This window comes from Calypte anna, chromosome Z, assembly GCF_003957555.1.
Source record: "Calypte anna isolate BGI_N300 chromosome Z, bCalAnn1_v1.p, whole genome shotgun sequence".
Taxonomy (NCBI): Eukaryota; Metazoa; Chordata; class Aves; order Apodiformes; family Trochilidae; genus Calypte; species Calypte anna.
Genome location: NC_044274.1, coordinates 68,419,375 through 68,439,861, shown reverse-complemented (window position 1 = coordinate 68,439,861; position 20,487 = coordinate 68,419,375). Strand labels below are relative to the sequence as shown.

At 37.6% G+C, this 20,487-nt stretch overlaps 1 protein-coding gene across 1 annotated transcript in view; it reads left to right on the top strand.

Moving 5' to 3' along the window:
* Positions 1-20,487, top strand: part of EDIL3 (EGF like repeats and discoidin domains 3) — a 227,730-nt gene that overhangs the window by 160,866 nt on the left and 46,377 nt on the right. Inside the window, exon 6 of the mRNA XM_030467107.1 lies at positions 12,982-13,163. Coding sequence (XP_030322967.1) covers positions 12,982-13,163 — 182 coding nt within the window. The remainder of the gene's footprint in view (positions 1-12,981; positions 13,164-20,487) is intronic.

Here is a 20,487-nt window from a genome sequence, read left to right as displayed (position 1 = left end):
CCCTTCCAACCCAGCCAATTCTATGATTCTATGATTCTTTTCTTAGTGGATTTGGTCTTGCCTGTAGGATTAATCTTCAGAACAGCAATTGACATGAGTTGTGACAACCAGGTTACCCGCAGATGAGAACACTGGACTGTGGAAAAAGAAACAAACACTTGAGTCATGTGGAGTAAGAGAACTACTTGAATAGCTGCAGAATGTTTGAAATAGCCAATAGCTAAAGGCTGATATTGTGGTCTGCCTCTGTATGCCTCCCATGTTATACTCACTGGCAATCTTTAAACTCTAGTCCATACAATGAAAGGTTTAATAGCTCAAATCCAAAGGGAAATGTCACTAAAACTGACAATTTTTAGGTATGGGTAAATGTCTGATTAGCAAAACCAGATTTATAGCTAATGTGGAAGCAGTTGTATTCCACCACTTTTGGAAAACAGTGATTTTACAATTCCTATTGGAGATTTGCAGGGTTTCAAAATTTAGAAACGCAGTGTACTGTATACAGCTTTTGAAAGACTTAGGATTAGTGTTTCAAAGTGTTGTCTCAAAAAAAAAAAAAAAAAAAAAAAAGCAAAATAAAAGAACAAAACCCAAAAATAACTGTCATGAGTTCTAAAGCAGATGAGGTAGCAGTGAGAATGTGAAAAGCTGCCAAGCTGCTTTTTAGCTTCTCAGCCAACCAGGTGTGTGTTGGTGGATGGAGCTGTTCCTCCCCAGGGTCAAACTTTGCTCTTGTCCTTGTTGAACTTCATGAGGCTCCTGCTTTTAATGGCAACACCTCCATCTGGTGTATCAGCCCCTTCTCCCAGTGTTCTTATTATCTGCCAAGTTAGTAAGGGTGTGCTCTGTCCCAGAGTCCAGGTCATAAATGAAGACACTGGAAACAGTGGAAACAGAAAGGATGGTTACATCTGTCTTAAACACTTTCTTAATGGATAATGGAATAATGGAAAGAGTGCCTTACAGTTGCCTGTTTCTTCCCATGGTTGACAGAAAAATAGGTCAGAGTAAATATGAAAATTTTTGTTTTCTGAAGCTGGGTCACATGAATTTTATCCCTCATGTTTGATTTGTTTGGCTAGCTATTTTTATATACAAATGCTTTGGAATAATGTCTTCTTTATGGTGAGAATATTAGTTAGTGAAATATTAGTTAGGCAAAATTAAGGGAATATAGTAAAAAAATATACAGATTTGATATATTAAAATACTTAAAAAGTACTTCTTATTTTACTAAACTGCCATAGTAGCAAATTGTTTCTCTTATTGCATAAATACAAAAATAGCCTTTTAAATTATACAATCATAGAATGGTCTGGTTTGTAAGGGACCTTAAGAAACATGCAGTTCTTATCCCCTTGCCATGGTCAAAGGCACCTCCTACTAGACCAAGTTAGTCAAAATCCCATCCAACCTGGCCTTGAACATTTCCAGAAAGAGGGCAATCTGGATTTTTTCCACCCTAATAGAAGTCTGTAACTTTGAAATTGATTCTATACTTTTAACAAGGCTTTGAGCCCCAATCCTTAAAGCTGTTTTACATTAACATAATGCTATACCTACATCAAAAGGCTTCCAAGAACAAGACCTAAATGCCGATATCTGAATTTCCAATTATTAAGAAGTTATATGTTATAGACAGAAACAGCTTAAAGACCCTAAGAACTGCTGTTTCTGAGTAGTTGGATTTAAATAACAGTCTTTTGCCTGAAGTTTATGTTCAGTGCTGGAGATATGGCTTGTGTTTAGAGCATTACTTTAGTACTGTATTATATGATATTGCTATCTTTTTAATTGGTTCTGAAGAACATGAATTCCATTGTAATGAAGAAGTGCTACTAGTTGTTTTTAAACAGTGTCTGAATTCAGCTTGTAACTAGTAATATTGACATTTCTATGAGCAGTTGCTGTTCTTTTGGGGGCAAAGAAAGCAGCTCAAAAATCCCCACAAAACAAACCACAAAAAAGTAACACCAACAAAGAGGAAAAACAAAAAGAATGTCTCTAGGCAGCAAAATGATATTCGCCACTTGAAAGGCACATAAGCTTCTCCTGGAAAATGAACATTCTCATTTTCAGGTTGGCTGGCAGGAATGCTAATTATGTTGATATTATAATCCTACTGATTTCCTTTGTATATCTGTATTTCACTATAGCTGTATCATTTGATTCCAGTTTAGGATTGGTTTGTTTTGGGGTTTTTTTGTGTGTTTTTTTGTTGTTGTTGTTGTTGTTTTTTGTTTTATTACTTTTTGTAACAGGCAGATTTTGAGGAATATTAAAAGAAATTAATAAAAAATTATAAAAGATATAGGTGAAATATCCTGTTCAATTAGCACCTGAAATTAATTAACTAATGAAATTAGCATTCCCACCAGCCAGCATGACTGTGAGTGTGCATTTGCATCGCCAGGTCACTCAGTTTGAGAGGCACTTTCCAAGTGGGGAAGCCCATTTTTTAAAAGTGAGGAGTATTCTTTTGCTTTCACTCCTGGCAGTGCTGGAAATTCCTGGAAATTATAATGTTACCAATTTAAGATCCATGTATCCACATTATTTACAAATTACTAGTTTTTCTAGTACAAATGTTGCCGATTTATTCCTTTGGAGTAAAGCTAGAGAGAAGAGAGGATGCACTACAACATAATGCACTGGTCAATTTGTAAGAGTTTGTCTGTGCATCATGTTTTATATACAACAACAACAACAACAACAAAAATAGACAAAAGCCGAGAAAAAACACAAAACAAACAAAAAAACCCCACAAAAAAACCTCAAACAAAAAACAACAACAAAAAAAAACAAACAGAAACCCAACCCCCCAAAAAACCCACCACCTCATACTGAATGTAGTAAAGATAGATGGATATAAATATAAAGCCAAATAATTCTGAAAGAAATAGTCTGTTATTTTTGGTCTAAAGATCAGACCAAATTTCTGCCTAGCACTGCCTTGTTATGAAATTTCCTGACATAGCTGGAAAGATGCTAAAGATCTTTTGTCTTCTTCAAAGTTATATTTCTATCAATGTCCAAGGAGGGGAGAAGTACACAGATTGCACAGCCTTCAGCAGCAGCAAATAAAAAAAGATCGGCTTTAAATCCACTTGGGCTGCTAATTGCATCTTTGCATGCCTGTTATCCTTAAATTGTTAATTACCTGTACTCTGTATAACCATTTACAGTGGCTAGAACTAAAGGAGGTAACTAATATATTCACAGCTGCACAAATCTTCAGTCACAGCTGCTCAAGTCCTGATCAACCAAAAGATGTTGGGACTGCTAAACAGAACTTGGAATTAGGTATCTTTACATGTCCTAAGATAATAATCAGCCTAAGATAATAATCAATTACTGTTATGTAGCACTTGGGGGCTATTTTTTCTGTGTCTGCTGTTCCTTCAGTGTAAGTGTGTAGTATGTTCACACACGCAGAGTGTAAGTATGATCAAACTGCAATTATTTTGAGGTGTGACTTGAAAGCGTCTATGAATTTAACTTCTATGTTATGAATGTGGCTTATTTTTTGTGAGAAGATTTTTTTACTCTGACTCCGTAATTTCTGTTGTAATCAGGTTAATTTTAGTAGTATTTAAATGTCTACGAGTTGCATGAAACTGTTTAATGTTAATACTCAAACATGGCAGAATTGTTATTTTTAACAGTGCCAATTTGAAAGGTAAAAGTAATTTTTCATATATTTATGTATTTCTGTATGAGAGCTGAGCAGAGGAGTTCGAGAAATTAAACTCCTTACTACAATATAATGAAAACAAAACCAAAACCAGCTATAATCATAACTGCCTCTTGAAAGCAAAATAGAACAAAGGTAATATATATCAATGAACTGCTGAATGCTGTAACAACAACAGTGGTATAAACTCAGGGGAAGCATTTTCAATTTGGTATTCAGACAGTGATCCTTGTCCTTTATTGAAATCACCATGGAGTGATGGTAGTTTCTTGCTGTGACTGTAATTGCATCATGATGCATCATGGTCAAGGTTCAGCTGATCACTTTTCTGAGCTCTGAATTCTTCACTGGATTTTGGGTTGTGCCTCCAGGGAGTCCAATAACCCAGACAGCAAGGACAGCTCTGCTCCTTCACACTTTGTGCTATGCTGTGTGCTTGGTGTAAATTGTGATTATTTGGCATCCCCACGTAGAGAGGGAATAGACGACAAATACACTAAAAGCTACTTTAAGAAAACAACATTGCTGTCCACACTCAGGGAAGCAGGACAAGAAATAATAGACAGAATAAGAAAGATTCAAGTTGGCTTATAATCAAATACCAAATGAGACTGATGAATGTTCACTTACTGGAGCTTTTGAAAAATAGTGTTCAGGAAACATTCATCAGGAATGCCACGGCTGTAATGTAGTTGACCTCTCTTGGGATAAGACACTTTTCCAGGTCATTTGAAGCCTTGGTTTTCTCTGATAGGGAACCAAACCCAGGAAGTTTTCATTTGGGAAGGCCTCTTTTCCAGCCAGTTCCATTAAAAGCATTTTGAATATGCCTAGGTATGCTGTTAGTAACACCAAAAGTTCAACACAAAACATAGCAGCAACAATCACTTTATGGATCAATAAGAAAAAAAGTGATTTTTCTGATTGCAGCTTTGCAGATATGAAATTTTACAAAACACTTTCTTTTTGAGCATAAGAATAGCCATGCTTGGTCTGATCACTGCCTTTGCCAGTGATTTAAAATGAATACTAAATGAATCAATTTAAGAAAACAGGCACATGCTATGGGATGGTTCTCCCAATATATTTTTCCAGCAGTCTTTGGTTTAGAGTTCCTAAATGATAAGTTGTATCTCCCCTTTTTGATAGGTCCCCCTGCTATTGTGTTATACGTTGCAGTTCCACAGATGTTAATCCCTGTGCTTCTCATTTGGAATTTATAATCCTATCCATTCTATTCAAAAATTACAATGGAAAAATTGCCAAACTAGAACTCAGCAAATTAATCCTGAATAACAACCGTCCATTTTAGACACATTGCTACATAAAAAAAGATCTAACCTGCTTCCAGTGTCTGAGCACTTGTCTCCACATGTTCCAGTGCCATACTGGAAGATTTTGCTGACTTGCTCAGTGTAAATCCCTCTGGATAACCTTCAGAAGGATGTGAATCCCACCCTGGGGACTACAGTATAGTGCATGTTCATAGAGAGCTGAAGTCTTTTTTTGAAGGAACAAGAACTAATAATAGAAGGTTAAAGCCTAGATTTCATGGTGTGGAGTTTGTGCATGTATCATAGAATCATAGAACCATAGAATCATAGAATCATAGAATCATAGAATAGGCTGGGTTGGAAGGGACCTCAGAGATCATCGAGTCCAACCCTTGATCAACTACCGCCACAGTCACTAGACTATGGCACTGAGTGCCACATTGAGTCGCTTTTTAAATGTCTCCAGGGACGAAGAGTCCACCACCTCCCCAGGCAGCCCGTTCCAATGTCTGATCACCCTTTCCGTGAAAAAATTCTTTCTAATATCCAATCTGAACTTCCCCCGGCACAATTTAAGACCCTGCCCTCTTGTCTTGCTGAGAGTTGCCTGGGAAAAGAGACCAACCCCCGCCATTCTCCTTTCAGGTAGTTGTAGAGAGCAATGAGGTCTCCCCTGAGCCTCCTCTTCTTCAGACTGAACAGCCCCAGCTCCCTCAGCCTCTCCTCATAGGATCTGTGTTTGAGTCCCATCACCAGCCTGGTTGCCCTCCTTTGGACCTGTTCGAGGACCTCAATATCCTTCTCGAACTGAGGGGCCCAGAACTGAACACAGTACTCAAGGTGTGGCCTTACCAGGGCTGAGTATAGGGGCAGAATCACCTCCTTGGACCTGCTGGTGACGCTGTTTCTGATACAGGCCAGGATGCCATTGGCCTTCTTGGCCACCTGGGCACACTGCTGGCTCATGTTCAGCTTCCTGTCAATCCAGACTCCCAGGTCCCTTTCTGCCTGGCTGAATTAACTACATTAACTACTGAATTAACTGCATTAACTACTGCTGTATCAGATACTGCTGTATCAGAGCTCATTTTTGATCTCACTTTGTAATGGTGATGTTGGCAACTGGAGACCATCGTCTGACTAAAATCACAAGGGAGTCCACTGGCACCTATAGTAGTAAAGGAAGGTGGTTCTCCCAGCCACCTCTCTGCTGAAGCACTTTATGTAATATTTGCAATAAAAGTGAGGATTTTATCATAATCATGTCATTTTGGTGGAAAATCAAGTCCTACAGGAATATGGCTTTGTAGTTGTCATCGATGGGCATTTTAATAGCAGACTGCTATATGCTTGTCCATATTCATCTGATTAGCTCCTATCAAAAAAAAAATTACTGAGGACAGCTACCCTTGAGTGAATTAAGTGGGAAAGGACATGTGGGTGGCAGGAGAAACAAGAAGAAGAAATAAGAGGCTGAAGCCTGCACTGCATGTTGGGGTGCTTATGCATTTATGGGCACTAATTACTGCAATATCAGGTCATCTGTAATCCCATTGTCAGGGTTTGTGTTCAGCATAATTACTGTGCTAGTTTAAGAACAGCTAGAGTAATCTCATTCCAAAAAACGAGGTGCTTGGAGAAAGACAGGATTGTAGATGTCTAAAGGAGATTTGTTTTCTGTATGCCTTCAATTTTGCATCTGTTTGTTTTGATGGCATTAGCTAGATTTCCACCAACAGTGGAAACGAGAGCTACATATTCATGCTGCAAAATCAGGCAAGTTTCATCATCAATAACAAAAACTCTTTTTCCTCTGTTTGCAGAGGCATAATCCTTGCATTTTCAATAAATTTTTAAACCATTTGGAGGTTTAGCTTAATTTGTGTACTGACAGAAATGTAGAAGTCCAAAATAAATATACCCAGGTAACTAGTTAGTGCAGTTCTTTATGTTTATTATCTCATACTGTAGTAACTCTTTATCTTAAAATGTTTTGTCCATTGCTTATTAGAGGGGGAAACAGTTTCCTTATTCTAATTTACCTCTCAAGGGATATTAGTGTAGAACATATTAAGCTATCAGTCATCTTCTCTTGCCTTTGCAGAAATATTTTTATCCAGAAGGAAATATTTGTTGCTGTAAGAGATAAGGGTGGAAACCCAAAACTCATCTTTTGTCTGTGGAGTTATTTGATCCACATACACATGGTCTACAATTGAAATCTGGACTAGTGATAATTTGCTTTGTGGAGCAAAGTGGTACATAATGTTTCACATCTAGTTAAGTCTGAGAATGTAACAGAAGTCTTGGAGGCAGTTTTATAAGCATGTTATATTCATGTGAGTTAGTGGGGATTCTTAGAAGAATTCAAAAGAAACAAATGAAACCTCCACTTTTTCAGTGTTGTTGACTTTTTCCACCACTGGATCCATTCACAGTCATGTAGCATATTTGTAGACCTTTGCATTCTGTCATCTTTGTGGACATTATGTTTGATGACTACAAGAGAAGCATCAATACTGTTTTAGCATACCAACTGTCACTGTAGGATTTAAAACAATATTGTCTGAGCTGATATTTTGCAATTTAATTACACAAAAGATAACAGCTCTAGATGAGAAAACATTCTTTGTGAATCCATATCACGAACCTGTCGAGCAGCTTTTTTATTGCGGGTTTATTTTTTTTACATTCTTGCATCAAGCTGATTGTCATACTCCAGGGTGTCAACATTCACTAATAAAAATGGTTTCCTATTTAATGACTGACGTTGACCAGATGAATTATACAGTCACTGTGGTGATGCTATTACTCCCTTGGAGACTGCAGTTACCCAAGCTGTCATGATGAACTGTGGATTTAATAGAAGCAGATGTATAACAACAAGACATAATACAGCTTGCACTTGTTCTGTAAAATAGTGTATCTCAGTTTTATGTAAAAGACAAACAAGATCCAAAAGCTGCATTTGCTTGTTTCCCTCATTCTTAGCAGTCAATGGCACATCACAGCCCTTAAGTACTGAAAGAAATAATTGATAACTTAACATGAAAGAAAGTATTTGTGGCCAAGAACATCAGAATTTTGCTTTTATTATGGGGTTCTAGAGTCTGTGGATAAGGGAAGAGCAACTGTGGTCATCTATCTGGACTTGTGCGAAGAATTTGGCACTGTCCCTCATGAGATCCTTGTATCTAAATTGGGCAGACAGGGATTTGATAGATGACCAGTGCTGTTCCTCAGGGTCAGTACTGGGACTGGTGCTGTTTAACAGCTTTGTCAGTGGCATGGACACTGGGATCAAGTGCACCCTCAGCACGTTTGCTGATGACACCAAGATGTGTGGTTCATTTCACACCTTGAAGAGAAAGTGTCCCCATTCAGGGGGGACCTTGACAGTCTTTTGAGAGGTGGGCCTGTGCGAACTTCATGAAGTGTAACAAGTCCAAGTGCAAAGTTCTTCACCTGAGTTGAGGCAATCCCAAACATAAATATAGGCTGGGTGAAGAATAGATTGAGAAGAGTCCTAAGAAGTACCTGGGTGTGTTGGTCCATGTGTACTTGCAGCCCAGAATGACAACTGTGTCTTGGGCTGCATCAAAAGAAGAGTGGCCAGCAGGCTGACAGGGGTGATTTACTCCTGTGAGACCCCAGTCATGGATACCCCAACCCAGGACAGACATGGTGCTGTTGGAGTGAGTCCAGAGGAGGACACAAAGGAGATCAGAGGACTGGACCACCTCTCCTGTGGAGACATGTTGAGATAATTTGGATTGTTCATACTGGAGAAAGGCTTTGGGGGGGTCCTTATAAGCAGCCTTCCAGTACCTGGATTTGCTACAGTGAAGCTGGAGGGGAATTTTTGCAAGGGCATAGGGCGATAGGACAGTGGGGAATAGTTGCAAACTTAAAGAGGGGAGATTTAAGTTAGACATTAAGAAGAACTGTTTAGTGTGAGGGTGGTGAGACACTGGCTCAGGTGGCTCCAGAGCAGCTGTGGCTGCCCCATCCCTGGAAGTGTTCAAGACTGGGCTGGATGGAGCCTTGAGAAACCTTGTCTAGTGGGAGATGTCCCTGCCCATGCAGTGGGTTTGGAACTAGATAATCTCTAAGGTCCCTTCCAACCCAAACCATTCTATGATTCTACGATTCTCTGATTCTATTGTTTGCTTCTAAAATTGAATTAATATCTTATGCAGAAACTAGTCTGCAACTCACTCTAAAGTGATATAACATCTTTGATTGAACCATATATATGTTATTCATCTGAGATTTTTCAAGGAAAGTAAATTTCTTTAGAACTGAAAGAGCAGGTAGCCCCATCAGAGCTTTTGTAAGGAGAAACCATGACTCACAAATTTTCCAGAGAATTTGGAAGAAATTTATGATCATGTGGCAAGGGCAGTCCGTTTGCTGTCCAAAACTGTGATCAACTATTTCCTTTCAACTGAAAATAAGCTGAAATGTTTTCTTGTAGAATGATGTCTAATTTAAAATAAAGAACAAAAGAGTGGGTAAATAGGCAGTGGAAGGTGCTTACTCACAGAATAGCAATACCTCTACTGAAATCCTGGCTATTTAATAAATAACAAAGACATCAAAATGTTCTAGTAATTTAAGAAAGGTACTTAGCATTATTGAAATGGACTGAAGGATTTTCAATAGATCTTGAAACACAGATTGACTGTGAAACTGGCTATGAAATGGAAAGTTCAGTGTAGTCATGTTCAAGGTAAAACTGCTCAAAAAAACCACCAATCCTCATGATACAAATGGAGGTATCTTAAGTATCAGGAAGGCATTGGCTTGAATGGCCTTCTACAAGGCTCATCTGCCAGACCTGTGCCTAGTAAATTGCTCAATTCATCAGCCCTGCTATGGTCAGAGTAGGATTCATTGCAAGTTTTTGGTTTGGATATTCAAGCAGTTCTTCAGCAAGCTTCACACCTCAGGAATATGAACTGAGATCTTAACGGTTGCTGGAAATTTATGGTCCTCTAAAAACATATCTTAGTGGTGTGCACCTACATATTACATTGTAGGGACAACACTTTTTAGATGTTAGTATTCAGTCTCATATTTGTTATGCCTGAACTGAACACTGAAGTAGAAAGTGTCTCTCAAATGGTAATTTTATTTTTTAGGAGTGGTAAATTTTGTGTTTAATTCAAGTGGAAAAACTTAAAAATATGGTAAATCAAGACTGGAACACCAGTTAGAATAAGAAGCTTGTACAACCAAGTACCTATTCCCTGAAGGTAGAGATTTGCTTCGGATTTCAGGAATAATCCTCCTAAAGTTAAGGAAGGTAAACACTTCTGACCATATATGGTCATAGATGACAAAATAGAGTTGACTGACGTATTTGGTAGTTTAACTGCCTTCAGTTTGGAAAGGACAATTCTCTTTTCTCTCATAAGGAAGTCAGACATATTTTAAATACCATTTAATGCATCTTAAGTGTGAGAACAACATGCCTTCAAATCAAAACATCCCACAAAGTTCTGCACCTTGAACAGAGGGCTGATGTGAAAAGGAAAAAAGAAAAAGAAAAGAAATAATAATAAAAAAATAAAACAAAGGAAAGATGGAGGACTTTCACACCTCCATGTCGGCAAACTTGATATCCCACATGTTCTTTTGAAAATTATCTGCTAAAGCCAAATACCCTTATTCTTGACGCCACTCAAAATTGACCCTAATCCAGCTGTGGCCCTATATTCAAATTAAGATTTTTACCATTAGGTCACGGAACAATGCTAGAAGGGCTGACAAATGTCCTGATCCCTGTGCTCTTTGTCATGAGAGGAGAATACATATACAGAATATAGCTGGATATTCCATATTATAACACCTGCCATGCCTTCATGCCTCCATTTTTAGCTCCTCTTAGAAACTCTTGTGTTTTCTACATTTCTGCTGTTACTTATCAATCCGTACCAGCTGTTACGAGTGGCTAATTTCATGGCAAGCTAAATCAGCCCTGTGTGCACATGTGCATTTGTGAGTTACAAATGTACACATTTGTGTTCACTCTCTTTCCCATTATGGAATGACAGAGATATCTCAATAAGAAAATATATGAAAATTTTTTAAATAAGCAATTTTCATAGGCGAGTAGAGTAGTTTACCTCTGGTATGCAAGCAGATGTGGCAGATTATACACCAGAGGAATTTACCCTGATAAAATGAAATTTTTTCAGAAAGAGTGATAATATTTAAATGATTCTTTCAGGTTTTAAGTAGCACATGATAATCTAATGAAAAATCTACTTTTTAAAAAATATGTGCTATGGTTTTTTGTTTGGTTTGGTTTGGTTTTTGGGTTTTGCTTTTTGTTTTCTTTTCATTTATCCTTTATTGTGCCTGCTTATGCTGGTGATGAAGAATTAATTTCCTCCTGGCATTGCTATGCACCTGGCACAGCAGCAGGAGAGAGGTGTGTTTTGTTGTACATTGTGAAGCATAAACAGAATTAAGAGTCAGGCACTGCATGCACCTCCTTTATTGCTGGGTGATGCTTGACACAGAAAAGTAGAACTAGGACTACAAATTCTAGCTTCATGGAATGTTAAAAATGTGGATGAACTCCTCATATGGTGCAAGTCAGTCACTGATTTAAGTTTGACCAGTTGGAAAGTAATCTAGTTGGTTTGGTTTATTTTGTTTTGGTTTTACATTTAAGTAGTAACACAATCAGAACCCCACCTGTGTGGGGGTTTTAGTTTATCTTCTCAGAATGTGGGCATGTGCTGGTCTAAGACACTTGTTCCATAATCAATTTAAAGCTGCAGTTTAATTTGCATTGGTCTTCATTACAAGTCACACACAATACCCAAGGACTGAATTGCCAGTGACTCCCAGCACTGTCTCCCTGCCTTACCTCCTGTTGAAAGACCAAATTGCACTGGTCACTTTTTCTTCCCTGTACCTTTATATTAATGAGGAATTAAATTATTTGTGACTTTCTGCCCATATGATGTAAGGAATTCATAGCCATACCATTTCAGAATTCATAGTTGGGTATTGTTTAATGTGCAGGACTGACAGACGTCTAAGACCTAAAGTGTAGGCAAACATCTACTCTACCCTGTTGTGTTCAGAATTGCTGAAGTGTAGTCGACTCACAAAGCAGATCTTTGGGGCACCTGAGCAAGATCAGTTGCCACAGTACTTTCTTGAAGTAACTCTCTCTTTATGCTCTGCATCAAATTTGAATTGAGAAAAAAACTCTTATTTACTTGAAAGTGGTTGGGGACATTTAATAGTTGGTAGACAGCCAATCATTTATATACACTGAGTTTTAAAATTTTCTCTATTTGGATTGCTCAAAATAACTGAATGTTCTTGTTCTTGTACCCAAATCGAGTGGCTTAAAAAAAAAACTTGTCTTTAAAAAAGATTACATCTCAAGTATTTCAGGTGAATAAATTCATGATGTTTATCAGACATAAGCCTATGAGCATCTGAACTTTACAGTTAATCCATACTTGGTGGTTTGCTGATTAAATGAATAAGACTTTTAACAATTTTTCAATGTAACTGATCCAAATCATGTGTCTAGTTTTGTATTTCAAAACATAGCTGCCTAATAATATGTACCTAAGTGCTAACTTTTAAGAACAGCAATAAAGCACTTTCCAGCATTTACAGAACTTTACATTTGTTTTTAGCAACTATTTTACATGTGAATCTAAAGATCATCTTCTTTTGTTGTATCTGTAAAACCCATACTCATGTCTTCATATTAAATGAACTAAAAGAGATTTAAAGTTTCATCTATTAATTTTGCAATGAGAACAGCATTTTCAGCATTTTTGTACTTTTTTTTTTTTTTTTTTTTTTTTTCCCAGTCTCTGCAAAAGGAACATGCTACTCTAGAGCTTTAAACCTCTTCTAATAACATACTTGACACAACATTTTGGGTCTATTTGTAATTACAGCCACTTGGGATCCAGAGGATGTAATCATTTCAGTTGCATTAATTTATTTTCTTGTTTCCATTTACAGGATGTTCTGGCCCACTAGGGATAGAAGGAGGAATTGTGTCAAACCAACAAATTAGTGCATCATCCACTCATCGAGCTCTTTTTGGACTCCAGAAATGGTATCCATACTATGCACGACTTAATAAGAAGGGTCTTGTGAACGCTTGGACTGCTGCAGAAAATGACAGATGGCCATGGATTCAGGTAACAGATGGAGCTGAGGAGGAAAAGAAATCTCCTTGATTCAATTGCCAGAGTCACTTAAGAAACTGATGAAGACAAGTATTAAACTAACAGCTAGAGTCTTCTTCAATATCAGAAGGGTAGCGTAGACTAAAAGGGACTGTTTAGTTGCAAAATAGTAGTAATCTTGAATATACCAATGCACAATTTTTTTTATTTAAAAAGAGTGTGTATATGTTCCACTGTGGCTCTAAGCCACAGAATCAAATTTATAAACAGTCTTCTCAAGGAAAATATTTTCCACATATGTTATATTTACTAGTTAAGTCCTTAGTAGCATTTCACAGCAGTATGTCAAGGTGGTGATACTTTGACATATGTAACCTTCCTTGGGCATCATTCTTCAGTGATTTAATGGGATTTTGGCTGTACCAGAGCCTGCAGGAATAGTTTGTCCTCTGCTGAGCTGCTCTGGGCACACAGGTTAAGTATCATGTGCATCATGCTGGAAGTAACAAGAACTGTTTTAATTAAGATTGAAATAGCTGTTAGTTCAACCACATCCATGGTGCTGAAAATGCACGTTGCTTCTTCATTTCCACCCAAGGCTCTTATTGCTAGAATGATTCAAATGGCACTGACTTCTTTGTGGGCTGGATTTATCTGCATCCAGCAAATTACTTCAGTGAAAGACAGGAAGGAGTGAATATGAAGTCCTGTGGCTGTGTTTTAATGAAGATAATGATTATCTGGTGGTTGTTGTATCTCTTAACATTTATGGTGTCTTCATGATATGTGAATTGAACTAAGATGTGGTGGCTATAGCTATTAGCTAATAATGGTGATGTTAAATACTTATGTGAAAACCTTTTGTGCTAATCAGTATAGACAATTTGTGAAAAGGGTTCTTCCCTCCCAGTGAGCCCACCACAGAATTGTCAAAGAATAGTACCTGAGTATTTTTCTACCAGAACTGAGTTGAACCGTCCATATGTGCCTTGTGTTTCTCAGACACACTCTTCAAGAAGTTACTTCCCTGTACATGGCATAATTTTTTTCATATTCAAGTTTTTGTACCAACTGCCATTTGTGGGTTTTCCAAGCTTTTCTCAGATGCTTGTGAAAAAAGTGCACAGGATTACCTGTTCATTTTTCTTCTCTGGAAAGCCAAGGAAAAGCTCTGTTTGATGAAGTTTTCTGAAACTGGTGTGGTAAGAGTGCTAGATATTGTCAGTTCTGAAAAATTAAGCCATTGTTACTGTTTGTTATTCACTGCACAGTGAAAACACAAAGGCTCTTCAGTGTATCTTAAGTCAGCTGTCTCCCATAAAGACTGGAAAGATTAAGAAGCCTGTAAGTTTTACACATTGGAAAAAAAAAGAATTGGAAAGAATAATGCTACGGGACTAAGCAGAATTATTTTCAAAGGAAGAGAAAGCTAATGTAACTTTAATGGATTATGAAAACTCGGTGGTACAGTACCTTTTGGGCTGCTTTAGAGCGTGGGATTCATTCAGTGAGCTAGAGAAAAACATCAGAATCTTTTCACGTTGGTCCCCTAGATGTGTCTTTATCAGGAGATAAACTGCTGAGGATGTATCATGTTCAGTTGCTTTCATGTTTGTACTTGGCAAAGCCACCACCCACCATGGAGGCAGCTGCAAGGCAGTTGTGCAGGCTTCTACTGATACTACTTTATAGAACCATAGAATCATGGAATGGTCTGGGTCGTGAAAGACCTTAAACATCATCTAGTTCCTACCCCCCTGCACAGGCAGGGGCACCTCACATTAGACCAGGTTGCTTCAAGCCCCATCTGACCTGGCCTTGAACACTTCCAGGGGAAGGACAGCCACAGCTTCTCTGGGTTGCCCATGACCACTATCGTAGGGAAGAACTGCTTCCTAAAGTCTAAGCTAAATCTCCCCTCTTCCAGTTAAAGCCATTACCCCTCATCAGATCATTTCATGCCAATGTACAAACTCTCTCTCCAGCTTTCCTGTATGCCATTCAGGTACTGGAATGTGTTCTAACACCCCCCTGAAGCTTTCTCTTCTCCAGAGAAGCCCCCAACCCCCTCAGTTTGTCTCCATTTCTGAGGTGCTCCAGCCCCCTGATTATCTTCATGGCATCCTCTGGACTCACTCCAACTCCATTTCTTTCTTGTGTTGGACACAGTACTCCAGGTCGGGTTTCATGAGAACAAAAAAGTTATATCTGCCTTGGATTTTTCTCTCAGGGAAGTCTTGCCTTTGATCTTACTTGGAAGGAAGGTTGGATAAGTGGTGAAAATGTGTATCAGGTTTTTTTTTCCTTTTTGGAGTGAATGACCTAATCTAGTCAGTGCCAATCCTATGCAGATTATCATATAATCTTGACAGCCACAGTATGTAGGACTTTCTGTAGGCTAATTTAGATACATAATTAAGATATACTAGGCACCTAGAATTCCCTTCTATTTAATTTTTCTTTAAAAATAAATTTTGGTCTATAATTTTCTGAAAACTTGCAAAATAATTTCCTTTTTAGATCAGAGTAAAAACAAAGAACACTCTTCTGCTCAAAAAGTTTAAATATTGAGAGACTTCTTTCCCCTTTCCTGAAGACTTCAGACTCCTGGGAACAAAAAATCTAAGTTTGTCAGGGAGATGGCACTTGCAGAGAAGAAGTTCTTTTTATTTTTCTGCAGAACCCCTGGATTCAGACCTCCACAAATTCACATTTTATGCACTGCATAGTAGTCCTTTACATCAGAGGACTGTCTTGTTCTTCAAGAACAAAATACACTCTAAGACAGATATTGCCTGACCCTTACATGGGTGAAGAGTTTCTGTTGAGCCAAGAGGAGAAGCAGAAATCCCACAAGTTATTATTCAACAGCCTCCATAATGGCCATGGAGATACTTCCTAAGCATTTGTAGAAGGTTACAAAATGTCAGGCCACTTTGATTTGTGCTAAGTTTCTCGCTACCTTCCTTTGGGTCTTGTAGGAAAAGTGCTACCTCTAACAGTCTATACTATTACTTTTTGCTTTCTTTATCTTATCACCAGCTTCTTTTTATATCGTAGTGTGAGGGACCTTTTCCATGCTGGTCTGAGTGACAAAGTAGTTGGTCCTGAAAAACAGTGTAAATGTTTGGCAGAGATTAAGTAGAAAGTTACAAAGCCAGAAACTCCATTTTTAGGAAATGTAGTTTTATATTTTGCACGGTGAGCCTGAAGCATTTGACTGTTACCCTCGAACATTTTCTAATGCTACATAAATTCTAAAAGAATCTGTTTAATTGAGAAACTCCCCCAGACCCTTGGTATTTGCAGGCCTGTAGCTATCTTTTGCCCTATTCCATCATTATCAATAATCTTTATCGTTTAATTTCTTTATTTCTATGCACATTGGCATTACTTACTTGTAATGAGTGCAGAGGTTTTTTCTCTAATCTTTCAGGTGTCTGACACACATGAACTAATTAGTATGCAGTTTCATTTTCCTACATTCTCCCAATGAACAGAAAATTAAAATTGCCATTCTAAATTCACACTCTCAGCATGTAATTTGTAATGGCACTACAATGCTTGTAATTGGCTTGTGATTTAAAGGGTCAGTGACCATGTTTTTGAAAGCAAATTAAAGTCAGAGTAAGTCATATTTCGCTTTAAAGACCTTCTGACCTTTATTTCTCCTCATAGTTTCGCTGTGATAGAATAGCACCCACATCTACAGTTTACCCCTCTGTTGGTGACAGTAACATTTAATGTTAAAAAAAATATCCCACAATTTTTTTCATTAATTCTTTATGAGATATAAATAAAATAGACACTTTACCTGTTACAATAAAAAGGGGGGTTTGTTTCTTTTTTGTTGTTGTTTTTATTTTCTGTTTGGTTTTTAATTTTTGGTTTGTTGGGTTTCTTTTTTTTATCTTTTTGTCAAAGCTCTTTTTTTTTAAGAGAGCACTGATTTCTCTTTTCCCTTTTGTCCTTTTGCATACATAGATACAAAATATGCTGCCTCTTTTTACTCCCATTCCACTTCTTTTCTACTCCTTCCTTGTACATATCTATATTTTCTATCGACATATATTTTTTATCAAGACAATGTAGATTAGAATAGAGATGGCCATGGGCAGGGTTGTGACTTAAGTTCTCTCTCTCCATATGCAAGGCCACATTAACTGCTGATCACTGAAGCAATCCCACTAGCAGGAAATGTTACTCTTCTCTAGTGATTTCTTACCTAGAGATCCATGCCTTTACCATCTTCCTTCTTCTGACCCAATTCAATATCTAACTCACCTTTTCCCCTGGTAATGTCTGTGTTCCCTTCCATAAAATATCATCATGTTTTGAGAAGGAGTTTGCAGAAGAGCTCCAGTAGCTCCTGCCACAGCACTGCAAGGGCTTGGACAGGTGGTCAGTGCACCACAGACCCCTAAGTATATCAACATCAGAAGTATGGGATAGCCTTGGGAGAAAGTAAGAAGGCAGGTAAAGACAAAGACGAAGTATAGGATAAAAAAATCTTTAGATTTAAGGCTAGACAGCAAAAATCTGGGCATTCAGTGAAGTCTAGGAGGAAACATTAGGGGGCAAACATTGACAGTACTGGCAAATGTGATGCTTCAAGGCAGGAGGGATCAGAGAGTTTTTGTTATGGAAAAGATCAAGGAAATTTTATTTTCTGGTTCTGGCTGTGGACAGTCAATTATTCAATGGGGGTAAAAGATCAGAGCCTGCTGGTTCCCATGCAATTGCTGCTGTTCCATCATGACTGAGATATCAAGGCTGAGTACAAGAGGCCCCTTAGCTTTTGCTGGTCTCCCGGGTGTCATTGGGAAGAGGATCCATGTTCCTGGTCATGCAATAAGTTTCAGTGGTGCAGAGGGGACTACCAGCTCTTTTTAAAATGCTTTGAGTTCTTTTAGAAATGGAATTATTTACATCAGTATTAACCCACAGATACCAGAAGCAGATGTGGGCATACCTTACACCTGAAGAATATCCAGAAAATTGAACTCCTGAACTGATGCAGGAGACTGTTTTGTATAAATGCAAGTTATTGAATAGGAAAATATAAAAGCTATTTTTTTTCCCTCATTAAAGACACAGAAACTGTTTCTTCAGAGACCTCAGCATGGTTACCAATGGGCTTTTAAATAAAATATTTTTTAATATTTTTAATTTTGAGATTATGAGAAGGAGGATGATTCATTTACAAAACAACAGGACTGCTCAGTTTGTTTAGAAATCAAGAAAAAGGGAAGTAAAGTTGGTTCAATCACTTCTTCCCCCTAGTTTTTACTGCATTTAAAACATCAGATTTTTTTTTCTCTTCAAATAATTAAACCTTTTACAGCTTTCATTTAATTTTTTTAGTTCTATATTTCAGGAGAGCTCAATTTGTAAAAGCCAAATGTGATCTCAAAATGGAAAAGGTAGAGTAGAAAACTCTCTAGAGAGTTTTGATTCTAGAATCTTTATAATTTCTTCTGTAAATGGCTTTCTGAAACTCTAAGTGAAATTAATATGAAATTCCTTATTTTAGGGTGCAGCACTTTGATGGAAAAGGCACTCAATTTCTAATTGGTAATTTGAATATATTAGTATTCTAGTCTAAATTAAAATACATTGAATTTATTTACTTTTACGTTCTCAGTGCATCTGTTTTAAATAATCCTTTTTTTTCCTTTTTTAGAACTTTGAGCAGTTTTTTCTAGGAACTCTCACTAAATAGCTTTCCTTTAGAGACCCTTAATCAAAAAGGTCACTTTTGATGGAAAGAGAACTACCCCAGAAAATTCAGGATAAAACTTTCCCTGTATAGTTTAGAATTTTTAGGTCAACCAAGTCCAGTTAGAGCCACAAGAAAGAATTTCTTATCATGCCTTTTCCCACAGTAGAAATCAGAGTGGTTAATTAGGGACCAATAGATTGGGCATCCCATGAAACTAGTGGAAATGTCCAGTGCCTGCAAGGTGTGTGCAGAGCCAGTAGTGGGTGATGTCCATGTTCATCCACAGACCATGGAGCACAAGAGTCTTCTTTTAAATTTTGCCCTTACATATTACTCACCAAAAACACATCTGAGGACTAAATAGTGTACTGATGTGTTCTTGGATATGATGTTTACATTAAGATAGTTAAAATCAGTGGGGTAAGACAAGCACTGGGCAGCACAATGATTAGGATGTTTGTTTGACAGAATCCAAATTCTAGTTTTTCTGTTCAAGAAGCCATGCTGGTTCTTTATTTAGTGATTACTAAGAATAATTGTTCGGGGTTGCTTGTTTGTTTGTTTGAAGTCTAAATATATTAGAATATTGTTTCTGGAAGGGGAAGAATGTCTGTTTTTATTTATAATGTAATTTGATTTTTTACACAAGTGTCTCCCATCCCACCTGTGCTATAAATCCCATCTCTTGTTCTCAGAATCACATTTTGGGGACTTGCAGTCCAAAATAGCGGCATGGTCAGTTGTGTGCCTGTGAATCTCACAAACCTAATCACAACTACAGTAAAAATATGCAGATCATAGAGGCTTTCTAAGTTCTATCATTATTATCCACATGCAGGAATCAATAAAGTATTGGGTTCTTTTCTCTGAGGAAGGCAAGGAAAAAAAATTAGCTGCTCCCACATCAAGAACTTCCAAACAGCAAGTATACACCAGGTGATAGCTATTTGCTAGTAAAATGTTAAAACACAAAATACACAGAGGTCTTGCAGAACATTCATTCAAACATCTGTTAGTAAGAGCTCTAAGCAAACTACCATCTGTCAAACCATTCATTTAGTCAAAGCTCATTTCCTCATTCATGAGTACTGTTGTATCAGCTTCCAAAAATACCTGTAATCATAGATTAAGTATTTAATATTACTTAATACAGATCTCATCTTAGTATAATGTGGCCAAGTGAACCTTATGAAATGCAATCTCAGGCTCATCAGGTAAGGTGAAGGAAGGATACAGGAAGATTTAATCTCCTAAATTAAATGCTGAAGAAACTATGAAAGGTCTGCCTTTTTATGTCAACCTCCAGAATTTGACTTAATATCACAGGAGAATTTCTTTGGGGGACATTGACTAGTGTCAGTAAGTACTGAAGGAACAGAAACTAATAGCGAAAGTTCACTTGAATTATATATAAACTACCCCCACACAGGACCTTTGAACTGCAGGTATTAGAAAAGATGTTGAGATGGTCAAAATCTGCCATAAGTTCACTGGCTTCAGTAACTCAGTGTCAATGTATGCCAGCTAGAGATCTCCTTCAACATCTATGCATTTAGCTTACAGGCTAAAAGTGTAATTTATATACTCAAAATAGACAAGAAAATGAAAGGACTG